The sequence below is a fragment of the Urocampus carinirostris genome, chromosome 8 (assembly GCF_059441175.1).
Source record: "Urocampus carinirostris isolate Australia breed hairy pipefish chromosome 8, RoL_Ucar_1.0, whole genome shotgun sequence".
NCBI classification, from domain to species: domain Eukaryota; kingdom Metazoa; phylum Chordata; class Actinopteri; order Syngnathiformes; family Syngnathidae; genus Urocampus; species Urocampus carinirostris.
Window position 1 is genome coordinate 30,068,220 of NC_142356.1, and position 13,593 is coordinate 30,081,812.

Below are 13,593 nucleotides of genomic sequence, written 5' to 3' on the forward strand. Positions count from 1 at the left end.
TTTTTTTCTATCTACCATGTGGCCCTTAAGCGAAAATAAGTTTGACATCACTGGCCGGGGTACATTATATCAGGATTTTGGTTTTACATATTTTACTAATTCGCAGTTTTTATGAAAAATCAATTGGACAGTCTGCCTTTAGGCAGTCTTAGCAATATGGCTTGAATTCAATTTATGGTTTTAACATATTATTTATGACTTCATACTTTATCAGGGGAAAAAAATAAAGTGTCATTGATATGCCCCTGTCCCTCTTCACAGCTATTGTTTTTGCCAACACGAAGCACCCCACACACATACCTGTGTGCGATGGTAAGGACAGTGTGGTGCCGAAACCTGTCGATGATGGTCTTCTGCAGTAGTTTGTCAGTCTTCTGATCCACGCTGGCTGTGGCTTCGTCCACACACAGAACCTGCACCATCAAAACATTACAGAAAATGAGGCCCCTAAAACAAGGACTAACAGGCTCAGGGACCATTTTTTTCCAAGGGCCATCATCATTCGAAACGATCCGAAACGAGACTGAAATATATATACCATGTCTATGTATAGAAAAACAGGTATTCATATCTTATTTATTGACCTAATTCTCAAGTTTATTGCTGCTAATTGTTATTGCACTACTTTTTAATGCACTATTGTTACAACATAAGTCACTCTAAAAGCACAAACATGTCAATATTTAGACCATTCATCCTGACATTCTTTTTATTTTATTTTTGTATTTTAAGTTATGATTACATGTTTATGTTAGGATGCCATTTTTAATCTCGTTGTAAACAATGCGCACTATGTCGTTATTAAAGAAAAGACGATTTCATTTCCAATCGGCCTTAAGACTGCCGTCTAACCTTTGCCTGGGTGAGCAGCGCCCGGGATAGACACAGCAGCTGTCGCTGGCCAAGTGAGAAGGTCCGACCTCGGTCTGAAATTTCACCGTCTAGACCACCTGGGACGAATGGACAAGTAAAATATGAAGCTAAATATTATTAGCGTGAGTGATATTCAATTTTATTTTTAAACAAAAATCCAAAAAAGCAATGCAGAGTATCTAAATGTAGTGCATTACCTATGGCATTGACCACTGAGCTGAGGTGACACTGGTCCAGGACTTCCAGAAGTTGCTGGTCTTGGTACCGCCCACGGGGGTCCAGATTTTCTCTGAGAGTCCCGCTAAACAGGAAAGGGTCCTGAGGGATTATGGCCAGACTGGTCCTGTCGAGGATGACGTAAGCCGTCAAACAGAACAAAAGCATGCCTTTACTGTGACCTTGAATCGCGATGTAGTTGTTTATATATTGAGATGCCCATAGATGTAAATCAAAACATCCTTTATGGTGACCTGAAAACATTTCAATAACCATTTCTGATGGCCTCACCTGAGCTGATGAAGGCCAACGCTACGGACGTCCAAACCATCCAGGAGTATCTGTCCTTGATTCACCTCCACCATACGAAAGAGCGCCGTGAACAAAGATGATTTGCCTGAGCCCGTGCGGCCCACGATGCCCACTTTCTCGCCAGCTTGCACCGCAAAGCTTACGCTATCCAAAGCGTTAGGAAGACCTTCCCTGTACACCAGGACCACGTGTTGGAACTCCACACTACCACACTGGGGCCACGATGGAGGAAGCTGAAAACAAAGACCGGCCACTTAGATGGTTAAAGCTTTCCTTGTTCTTGGTGCCTGCGTACCTGTTGATCCTGCTGCTGGAGTTCCACTGGGATCTGGCTGGAATACTCATGAGCTCGCTCCACGCTCACCAGCTGCATTTCAGTTTGCGTGAAGGCGAAGATGAGGCCCGACAGCAGAGAGGTGATGGAGAGCGCGTACGAGAGCGCTAAGCCCACTAGGCCTAAAATAAATGCATGTGCCAAGATGTCAGAACACCATTAGTTGTTTGTAAGGTGGTTTCTTTTCATTAACCGTGAAAAATCAGGGACAGGTTTAGTACACCTCTTTAATGGCCAAATTCAACCCCTTTTGAATCATCTTCAAAGCTAATTTTCCAACTCATCCTGTACCATAGGAATAAGTGAATCAATCCATAGCCTTGTTGTCTGAGGTCACAGAGCGCTGTTGGTAGGAAAAAAATATCAATAAACCTGACTAATCCTAAGTAAAATATTAAACCAGCAACTATCATTTACTAAATGGGGAATAGAAAATGAAATGGAGTTTCTGTGCCCCCATTGCATTAGTTTTTGCCCCCGTCTCAATTCGTCTATCTTGTATCAAATTTTCCTGTTCTTCCACTGACAGCACCCGATGGCGACAAACAGTAGAGCTATGGATTAATTCATGCCACAAGAGAGCAGTGTCGGCATCAAACAGACTTGTTTTATTTTTCTTCATTTAATGCCTGGTCTATTGGGAGACACTGCCAAGAAACATGGCAACAATTTTCAAGGGTTTCAAGCACCCGTGTTAACCCTGGAGGGATTAAAGCAGGGGTCTCAAATTTACTCAGGGGCTGCCTATGTTAGGTAGTAAGCAAAGTGTTGCATTAAATATTCCACTATTCTCAAATACCTTTTAAAAAAAAAACAAAAAAAAAAGATATAAAGGTAAGAAAATAACTGAAATGAGAATTAATAAGAGAATAAATCAGAAGTAAAATAGTAACAGGGAATATAACAAAACGGTAAAAGTATGCGAGTTAAAGTGTTTATTCACAAGTCTATTTGCATGTGGTGTCTCTACGTCTATTGCTCCAACCGTCTGTCTGTCTGTCTGTCTGCCTGCCTGCCTGCCTGTCCCAAACTCGGTCTCTTCCTCTGTCTCACTGCCCTGCCTAACTAATTAGCATTGAGGTAGCATTTGCAACAAACTTGTGTGGGCCGCACTGACGTCAAACCTTCATGTGAAAGCGGGGGCCTGGATTAGAGTACACACTGCAATGCACGGATGTAGAATTTCTTTAATCTCCAAGTTTGATAAATGCTCACCTGGGTCGACAACATTGAAGTGGTGCTGTACTACTGCCACAGAGGCAAGGCCGGTCAACACGGCAACGCCGATGAGCTGCAAGCGGATGTCCAACCACTGGGTAGTGGCATTGCTTAGGAACAAGCATCTTTGGTTTTTGTCTAAGCGACGCGTGCTCTCCTCCTCAAACCTGACAACACGCGACACAGCAACCAGGTCAATGATGCTGCTTTGTTCTGATCTTCTCTGGGCACTAGCCTCTTGTCATTTGAGTTAGCATTAAATCATTGAATGGAAAAACTTTGTATTCATATCACCATGTGGTTACTATGTCATTTGGAAGTAGTGATTGGAATGGAAATGGATTTTGTTTGTTCTGATGCAAATTTTTGGTTTTCCTTAAGTGAGAGTTTCCAATGACACCTAGCAGTAAACTGGTACATTTGTTAAAAAAAAAAAAGTTCTCTATTCAAATAACTAACGAGTAACAATTTCGTTTTCAAGCTTAAGGCACACGGCACAAACTTGATGGGAGTCGATATAACAAAATTGCACGTTCATTCAAAATGGTCTGACAGCCAAAACAATCAACCTTGATTTTTATTTTTAATGAGTTAAGGAAGGAACTACCGGTAAATGTTGTGTCTCTATTTGCTGGGGCACATGAAATAAAAAACATTGAGAGACTAGCAAAAACTTGCCCAGACAGGCCAGACTCTTGCAGATGCAAACAGTGATTGGCCGATTACTTACATATGTTTTGATCTTGTACCAAACTCAATGACTTTGGGCTTCCGGGCACAATATTCTTAATTAAATCAAATTCTGGGCTTCCCAATAAATCAATTAAACAACCTTTTTGGAGTACCACCACTCCCAATCCAATCTAGACTGGCACATACAGTCATTTCCTTTACCACCCCACTTTCGAGGAGGCTAATTCTTTTTAACGTGGATCCACGCATCCCCTCTAAAACCCAACAGATGGATTCAGGAAATATTGCAAAATGTGAGGCTTGAGAAAGGCCAATTTTCCTTTAAACGTTCCCTACAGGCCTTCTACAAGACCTGGCAACCCTTTTTATGACACGTCGACATTCTGCTATTTAATATGGATAATCAGGAGCTCTAAGCTGCCCCCTTACCCTATTTTTTTTATTCTTATTGTCATTACTATCATAATTTACTATTAATGTTACAAAGTATTGAACAGCCTGTTCAATATTAGTCTTTTGTGTCTCCAAAATGTCTGTAATACCATTCAAAAAAAAATACATACGGTATATATAAAATTTAGAAGAAATAAAAAGAGGGTAACCCAACAAAGTAGCATCATTTCTGGACTTTAAGGCACACTTAAAACCCCTAATTTGGCCAGAAATCTGAAAGTGTGCCTTATATACCGAAAAATACTGCAGATGTAATTGGAAATACATACAGTAGGGTGGTCCTTATTTTTCGACTTTTAAAATTTCATGCTCTGACCCCTTGAATATGTTCCAATATATACAAAACGTCATTAGGCAAAGTTTCATCAAAGTCAAAGGATATTTAGAGGTCGCTCAAGGCCTCTGAAATTTTGGTATGAAAAATAAGGATTTTTCGCACATTATATCAGACCTAGTGTACAAAGTTACTTGTAACTTTTCTTGTGTTACAATTATAAGCAATGGACTGAAATTGGATGTTCTAAAACGCCGTACACATAGGGTTAAGATTTCCGTTTTTTCTCGAAAATTGCCAAAATTTTACCATTTTGGGAAATTTCAAAGTCGTTGAGCTACCTCTAAATATTTTCCAAATTGTTCAAAATTGCACACAGTGTGTTTTTATCGATATAAGAACATATGCGGGGGGTCAGAGCCCAATATTTCCAAAAAAAAAAATTTCGACCCCCATTAAGGACCACCCTAACATACAGTGATTATAGGTATGCGTTACTATACAAAGTATTGCAGTGATAGCATACAAAGTAGTTCATTATGTTTGCCTATTTGAGCAATGATTGATCAAATGCATAAATATTGCTGACCTCGATTGCAAAATATTGTATGCAATGGTAATCAAACCCGAAAAGCGGCAGTCGGCATGTCGAAAGCTTATCAGTGGTTTAAACCTATGAGAAAACATTAGGTCTTATTATTATCACACTAATTTTACTTATGGTGCCAGGAACAAAGATTTTAATAGTGCGTTCTAGGTTAAACAGTCAATTCACTTCTTCAACAATGAATGTTAAGAGAATGGAGAAAACGTCTTTAAACTAAATACTATACAAGCTTGTATGAACGTATTCATATTAAACCGTCACTGAGCAACTAATGCCATTTCAAATGTTATCTGTACCATCTAGTCTAGGGGTAATGTGTTGGCGCTCTCACTGCCACGAATTCATGTACAATGTTCGGGGATTTTGGTTTTGCGGCACATATTAATGCGTAAATATATTCTGTACAGGGCAGCACGGCGGCGCAGTGGTTAGCGCGTGTGCGGCACATTTCTAAGGTCTTGGGAACCTCCTGTGTGGGTTCAAACCCGACTTACTGTGCGGAGTTTGTATGTTCTCCCCGTGCTTGCGTGGGTTTCCTCCGGGCACTCTGGTTTCCTCCCACATTCCAAAGACATGCATTTCAGGTGGATTGGCTGGTCCAAATTGTCCCTAGGTGTGAATGAGCGAGCGAGTTTTCTGTCCCCGTGTGCCCTGCGATTGGCTGGTAACCAGTTCAGGGTGTCCCCTGCCCACTGCCCGATGATTGCTGGGATGGGCTCCAGCACCCCCGCGACCCTACTGAGGATAACTGGTGCGGCTCATGAGATGAGATGAGATATTTCGTACACACGGCTGTTATTACTGTATTCTCAAATGAATGCACCTTATAGTCTGGTGCGCTTTATGTATGAAATATATGTGACAAAAGACTATTTTTTGGGTGGTGCTCTTTACAATTCGGTGCGCCTTTTAATGCAGAAAATACGGCACAAAAAATGCACATACCTGGGACAGCTGTGACTGGCCCGAATAGTGGTGAGTCCGGTGAGTGTCTCAGAAAAGTGTGAGTAGACAGGCGAGAGCGTGAGACTGAACAGCCTCTTGAGCTCCCGAGAGGTGTGCCGATAGAATGCCTGCGTGCGCCAATAAAGCAGCGCCAAGGGAGGTAAAGCCAACAGCAGCCAGGGCAGTGCAAAACTCATCACCACCAGCGTGCCCAGCAGAGAGAAGAAGTTGGCCAGCAGGATGTTGAGGACAAAGGGCAGGCCGTCATCCACACTGTACACGTCCGATGAAAAGCGGTTGAGGACGCGTCCTAATGGTGTCGTGTCGAAGAAGCTCACCGTGGCCTGCGGGCACAATTGCAGCCATTTCTGCATTGTGCAGTGCTCCCTCGTTATTTAGCAATTCAATGCAAAGTTATCTCGTAACAGATTTTTATTTTTTTCTGTTTATTTTCATTTATGCTCATTGGACTTTCTATGTAAAGCTTTATTTTAGATTAGTTTATTGAAGAGATGAGACGTCAGGATACCAAAAATTTTGATTGTTATCAGTAATATACCAGCCTTATTTTTAATGCATCTACTCCAAACCATGCCCTTATCAGTATTGGGTGCACTCTAATGGTCATTTAACACTCAGGACTGGAAGTTAATGAAATATTATATTGTCAATTATCTTATGTATATAATGTTGGGAATTTAAAAAAACAATTATGAGTCAATTTACCTACAGAAGTAAATGGGTTTTATGAATTAATCTTATATATATTAGTTGGTATTTACTTAAGTTAAGTATCAGTATCTGTAGAAAATGTAGTATTGTGAACCCATAGGTAATAGGAGGTAACGATTCAAGATACTGTTGCCAAAATCAGCCTAAATTTAGGGTATTGGTACTTGTGACGTAGTGGCTGTTAAAAATAAAATTAGAAACTACAAATGTAAATTGTATTTCTTAAAAACCATCAGTCTTTTTGGAACGAGAGTGAATTTTATGTATTTTTGGTATGTATAAATGACTGCTGGAAATTTTAATATTGTACTAAGTGGCATTGTATACCTAATAGTTTTTAGTAGTGATGGACTAGTAAAGATTATGAGTATTGAAAATGTCATATTTTAGGTATCAGAGTTTAATGGTTATAATTTTATATTTTTAAAACTACACTATTTCAGAAACTGGTGAGGTCAATACATGCATTAATGCTATTGTTACTGGTATTGGACTACTCGATATTTGAGTACAGGTATCTGTCTAGAAAAAAAGATCAAACATTCCAACGTTTTGTTTTTTCTGATTGTTTGATCCCACTTTTTTCCCCAAACACCAATGGAAGATCTTAACACCTGATATTATGTTTACATTTTTTGTAGTATTGATACATGAAAACATATTAATTAAAAGAGGTGAATACAGACCAAGAGATAATTTTCAGCAAACATATCAATCACATTATAAAAGTAATGGATGCCATTTATATTTTCCATTTCGTCGTCTTAAAAGAGTGCAGCCATTACTTATCAAGCATGGAGTGCCAATACCTCAAAATAAGTCTGCAAACAGGAATAAGCTTTCCACAATTACCTTGATGACACGATCCAGGAGTTTGTCGTGGATTGCGGCCGCGGCACAGAGGGCGCCGTACGCGAAGAGGAAAGCTCGCAGAAGGGTGAAGAGGCTGTTGGCCCCCACAATAGCACCATACACGCCCAGGTAGAAACGGACTTTGCTGTTTGGCTCTAAGAGTGGCGGCAAAAAAGGAGACCTAAGTGGAGAAAGAGAGGGTTTACAAAGTTGATTTGCAACCAAGTTGTGAAGGAAGAAGACTGACAAGGCATGACTGTTAGGGTTAGGGATAAGGTATGTGCAATATGCTCTTCTTCCTAAAATGATCATTGCTATTTTTGTGAATCAATACTGTAATTAGGTACAAAACCATTATTTATGTGTTATTTTTTGAGTAAAGTAGATGAACAACTGATGCAAAATCTCCCGTTCTTACCCAGAAAAATGCAAGAAACATAAGAGACTTCACGAAAGGTAAGGTTCCACCTAATTTCAGCAGATAACAATAAAGTGTCCCTCCTTTAAGAGAACAATGAACTACAAAATCATACATGCCTGTTTAATGTGTCGAAACGTTACATTCTGCCAATGTGTCTAATTGTATGCACGTACAAACATATGATCGACATTCGTTTTGACAAATCTAGCTTAGAAAGGGAGTCTTAACATTTGCCAATGTTAGTCCTCAGTTAGTCTGCATTAATTGAAAGTGAAACATCGTTCCATTTTTTACAGATTCTTACTTTTGTTGCCAAAGATGGGTGAAGCTCAATTGCACTGCTCTCCATTAAAAGAAAAAAACCCAAAGAATAACAAGTGGCAGGAGGGTGCTTTGGGGATTTATGGTCCTCTTACTAACCACATTCTATTAAGCTTTTGTCGTTGTTAGCAATACAGGCTGGTTAATCTCTGAGCTCTTGATGTTTTTGCTGATATTTATGAAAAGTGAGGGCTACACATGCTCCCCCGCATGCAGCTAGTGCAACATGCCTGAGCATCTAAATTGCTCCCACAAAGCTGCAACGCTTGAAAACCTAGTACGACACTGAATCCTGATCTGCAGTAATTCAGCAAACTAGGATTGCAAGTTGCAAAACAACGGCTGTTTATATTCAAGAACTATCACCTTTGCTGATTTGGGTTTTTCCAAAATGTACCCTCCAGGAGTTCTCGGTGATGCCGACCAAACCAATACATTCTCCCATTCTTCAAGCCCAAACAGTCAATGTATAAGCTTATCCAGCTTTCCTTCTCTCAGACTCAGTTAGTTCCTTCTGTTGCGTTTTCATAAATTATTTTTTGTGGAGTAGCATTAAAACATGCTCATAATTCCAGCTTCATTGAATACTTTTGTGTTAAAATGACATTAACAGCTAAAAGGATACAATAACACCTAAATTGGCATGCAGTCACCTTCAGGTTTATAACTATTGAGGCTTTTAACCATTCTCCTGATAATAATAATTAAAACCTGAAATGGTGCTCCGAAATTGGGGACAAGCTTAAATTAAATACTAAACTCCTCACTTCAAGTTATTTGATTTTTTATTAAACTAATGAATTCACCCAAATATTTGCTACAATAATCTCGATTATTCATCATGTACAATTAAAATAACTATGATGTGCTCACGTGTAACTCCCGCCTGAAAAGAGCAGCAGGCGGGGCGAGTCAATGGAACCACAGCAGGAATGGTTGCTCTCAGTGGACGAGTTGCTCTTTAATGCTGCAATCCAGTAAGACAACCACCAGTCCGATGCATTCTTGGAAGCTGTTTCACACCGCACACACCACAAACACATCAATAGCAGCTGTCCACCATTTTGGCTACTCTTTCAACAAGGGACTGAAGGTGTATCAAGTAGACATTGTAAAATGGGATCTCATATTCAAACCTTGCATGGCGAGCAGGGCCAACAAAACAAAGGTGGCCAGGACTCTCCCCACTGCTGCCCAGTAGGCGCGGTACACTTTCCATGCCAGACTGCCCACTTCTTTCTGCTCCAAGTTCCAACTGCTGTCCTCATCGTCCATACGGAGCTCTTTGGTTGGAAACTGCATCACTTCCTTCTCGTTGTCCCTCTCCTCCTTGTCTTTGCCTTCTGCTCTTACGATAAGAACCAGCATCAAAATAAAACATTTGGACAACTGTCAAAGCACTTGATGCACCTTCTTCTCTGGAGTCATTCCCCTTGTTGTGTTGGGCTTGTTCAGGTTGTAGCAAAGGAAGTATTTCTGCTGGCGAACCTAAACACAACATTGAGACCGCCATGTCACTTGCTTTTTGTCTTTATTAGTCATTAACGGACCAATAATGAAGCCAGGTAGAAGGCCTACCGTTTTTATCACCTGCAAGCAAGGTGAGGGTAGTGATAACGTTTGCATTCAGGATCTAAGTCTTATTTACATATAATGTTTGTGTGTCTGTCCACCCAAGAAAATGGACAAGGAGTTAAGATATAACCACCATCTTTTACAGGCAGTCAGGTAGGTTACCCTAAATGAGAAAAACGCCCCCAAAAAAGCTGCCTCATCACTTTTGGTCTTGTTGACTCACCATTTGGTCAGCTAAAGAGAGCAAGAGGATGACTGAAAAGCTGCTTTTCAACTCCCAGTCTGCAGTTTTCTTTTGTGTTCTCCTTGGATTCTTTGCAACTTATTGTTAAGCTTTTCAAAAAATATATATTTACACAATTCCATATTTGGGCCCTAACAGCGCACAGCCTTTCTAGTTTAGACCAGTGTTATAGTTTTTCTCAAAATGATGATATTATATCGGTAAAAAAGACAGAACAGAGAAACGTACAGACATGTTAGAAGTGTTGCAAAATGCACATTTGAAGTTGGCTGATCTGATCCTGCTTTAGGTTGATCAGAATATCTAGATACTTCATTGCAGAAGAAAAAAGACAAGGTTTCTATGGTATTTGTCCCCTGTTTTGAACACCTGAACAACCTAAAAAAGTGCGTTTTTAAAAATAAAGTCTCATAATATGTGGGTTCAAGTCGGCCTAATAGTAATGTAGTGAAAATTAGTATTTTATAGCAATATTCATTGCATCCCACTTACAATAATAGGAACTGGAGTCTTGATGTCAATATCAGTCAAAAGCACTGAATGTGTTAAGAATTAGTGATTAGTTATATATTTTTTGCAGCATTTTTGTATCCACGTTTAGTGTGCAATTAAAAAAAAAACATCTTTACCCGTCTTGACAATGGTGCCATTTTCCATGAGGACGATCATGTCTGCAGCGTCCGCAAGTTCAAGGCGGTGTGTGCAAAGGATTCTGGTCTTTCCCGCCATCTGTTCCAGGATGCACCTGCGCATAAGGTGCCGAGCTACTTCAGAGTCCACCGCCGCTAATGGGTCGTCCAGGAGGTACACATCTTTATCCTATGCACACAAACGTGCTTATTCTTTTTTTTTACCGTTCCTTTCATTAACTTTGGTTGGCGAGTGCACCTCACCATATAAACGGCCCTGGCGAGGGCAAGTCGAGCCTTTTGGCCTCCACTCAGGGTAACACCGTTCTCACCCACTTCCGTGCGGTCACCGTTGACCAGAATCTGCCACAAAACAGTTTTTGGGAAAGATTAAAGGATCTGTGTGAAATATGTGTAAAACTAGTGCATAATGTAGTGCTAATGTAATCTGATTTGATGAGTAGTAGAGTAACATTTCTTCAATGAAGATATGAAAAATGTAATTTTAAGAATTTTGTCATGGAAAAATGTGTGGCGAGGATTTTGGGTAATGTGGAAACATACATCTATGAAAATAAGCTGAGCAGTTATAACTTATAATTGGCTAGAAAATAATAAATTACCAGGGAGGCTAAAAATGTGCAAAATTGATCACTTTAAAAGGACATTGTGTATTATTTAGCACTTCCTAGTGGTAAAGAAAAACTTCATTAAAGAAATTTATTAATTTGAATAATAATCAAGAATACATGAACTAGCATAGAAAAATACATTTTTTTCCATAGATCAAGAAATTTATACTTTAATTTTATATAACAAAAGGCTCTCTTCTAAAGGTGGTTGACATGATAGGCCGCCATCTTGCTGCTAAGGGTACCGAATTTTTTTAAAAAAGGGAAATGCTGGGCATAAAATGAAAAGTTATTGTGTGGTTTAGTCATTTTAAAAAGTGTAGTTTTTTGTAATATTACTTGCGCTTTGTCGAACAGGTTTTCGGTTGCACGACACAATACAGCGACATCTAGTGGTCAAATAATACTATGTCCCTTTAACTTGGAAATTGTGTAATGGAAAAAAGTTCAGTTGTGCAAACAGTTGACGGGAATATAAAGTATTTGACCGTACATCCTAAATGAGCGGATCATTCTGAAGATGGAAAAAAAGTTGTACACCTTTGGAATAAAATGTTGTTTACTGTTAGTTATTTCTTATCCTACACTTTTAACTTGTTTTTCTAGAAAACGAAATAATTAAAATGAGCAAAATGTTCTACAATGCAAGATGGCGGACTGTTTAGCTTATCATAAGTACCGAATTTCCTACGATGGCGCTTTTAAAAACATCAAATTGGCTAAAAAGTCAAAGGTGCACCTTATTCCCTGATGCACCTTATGCACAGCAAAATGCGGTGGATAAGATTCGAAATGCATTCAGTAATAACACGTGTGTGTTATTACCAGGGTTGGGTAGGGTTACCTTAACTTGATTACTTTCAATTACTTTTGGATTACTCCAATACCAAATATGCTAATAAAAGACAAAAGAAACTAAATATGAATAAAATTATGACTCACAACACGTGGTAAGCTTTCTCTCCTGGCTTTGATCTCCGGCAAAACTAACATAAAATGCGACAGAAACAAAGTGAAAATGAATCCAAACAGCTTGCCAACATAATTTTTGCCGTTCCATGTATTCCGTTACTCCCCAAGCCTGCACAAAATTTTGTAATTTTATTCATATTTAGTTTCTTTTGTCTTTTATTAGCATATTTGGTATTGGAGTAATCCAAAAGTAATTGAAAGTAATCAAGGTAAAGTAACCCTACCCAACCCTGGTTATTACACAAGGTTTTACTCTTTGTACCCTATTTTTGCAATGATTGATCAATCGAAAAGCATCGTTGACCATAATCACAAAGCATTGTATGCAATGGGAATCAAACCCGGATCGCAGCGGTGAGAGTGCCAACAACAAAACACTGGACCACCAGTGATTCAGATGTATTATCCATTCTCTAAGACTTGTTTCAAGGCACCTTGAGTAAAAATAGTGCAATAATGAGATAACATTGAATGCCTTTTAATATGTCACCTGTATCGCTAGTGGTCACATTTCAGCATTTTTACAGCCACCACCCAGGTTAAATTCCTGTTGCATAAAATATCTAGCAATTTTGGTCAGCAATGTTTATTAACTGATCAATCAATCACTAATATATACCATAAGTGTATAAATTGTGCACTGTTTATTCACTATTAAAACTCTAGGTCATCTTACAGATGAAATATACAAAATAGACAAAAGACTATTTCTGGGGTTGCGTTTTATGATCGATGGGGCCTTTTAGAGCGGAAAATACAAAATATTTTTTATTGTAATAAGGTATCTACAATCTGCTACATCAAGAAATTTCACCAACAACATGTATGAGGCCAACATACAGCGAGATCATCAACCAGGGCGCAAGCCTCCAACACAGCCTGGTAGAGGGTCGCGTCATAGTTTTTCCCAAATAAGATGTTGTCCCGCACAGAGGCGTGTTGGATCCACGCCTCCTGCGTGGCCAGGCCGAGACCCTGATCACGATTTGCCACGTACACCAAGCCACTGTGCCTGCCCAGACCGCAGAAACGTAAGTGAAACTTGAATCAGGCAAATGTTAGTGCTCAAAAGACAAATCATTTTTAACCATGACTGCACTTTTGCATACAACTTACGTAATGTGGAAAACAGAAATGTGTTTTATAATTAAAGATCAGAATTTTGACTGTTATGTTGTTGCTTTTTACCTATTGAGTTCTCCGCTGATGGCGGCCAGTAAAGAGCTTTTTCCGCAACCCACCTTTCCAATCACCACAGTTAGTGAACCCTAATATGAATAAAACAAATAG

The 13,593-nt window shown here is 39.4% G+C and overlaps 1 protein-coding gene across 2 annotated transcripts in view; it reads right to left on the bottom strand.

Annotated features, from left to right (window-relative positions):
• The window catches only part of abcc10 (ATP binding cassette subfamily C member 10), a 30,290-nt gene that overhangs the window by 2,711 nt on the left and 13,986 nt on the right, over nucleotides 1–13,593 (bottom strand). For both annotated transcript variants that reach the window (XM_088342282.1, XM_088342283.1), the window contains 15 exons: nucleotides 13,492–13,571; nucleotides 13,144–13,315; nucleotides 10,964–11,062; nucleotides 10,700–10,889; nucleotides 9,662–9,739; nucleotides 9,388–9,594; nucleotides 9,125–9,263; nucleotides 7,510–7,690; nucleotides 5,926–6,269; nucleotides 2,951–3,120; nucleotides 1,697–1,857; nucleotides 1,381–1,634; nucleotides 1,071–1,216; nucleotides 853–950; nucleotides 301–413 (listed from right to left, as the gene is read on the bottom strand). In XM_088342282.1, coding sequence (XP_088198408.1) covers nucleotides 301–413; nucleotides 853–950; nucleotides 1,071–1,216; nucleotides 1,381–1,634; nucleotides 1,697–1,857; nucleotides 2,951–3,120; nucleotides 5,926–6,269; nucleotides 7,510–7,690; nucleotides 9,125–9,263; nucleotides 9,388–9,594; nucleotides 9,662–9,739; nucleotides 10,700–10,889; nucleotides 10,964–11,062; nucleotides 13,144–13,315; nucleotides 13,492–13,571 — 2,432 coding nt within the window. The remainder of the gene's footprint in view (nucleotides 1–300; nucleotides 414–852; nucleotides 951–1,070; nucleotides 1,217–1,380; nucleotides 1,635–1,696; nucleotides 1,858–2,950; nucleotides 3,121–5,925; nucleotides 6,270–7,509; nucleotides 7,691–9,124; nucleotides 9,264–9,387; nucleotides 9,595–9,661; nucleotides 9,740–10,699; nucleotides 10,890–10,963; nucleotides 11,063–13,143; nucleotides 13,316–13,491; nucleotides 13,572–13,593) is intronic.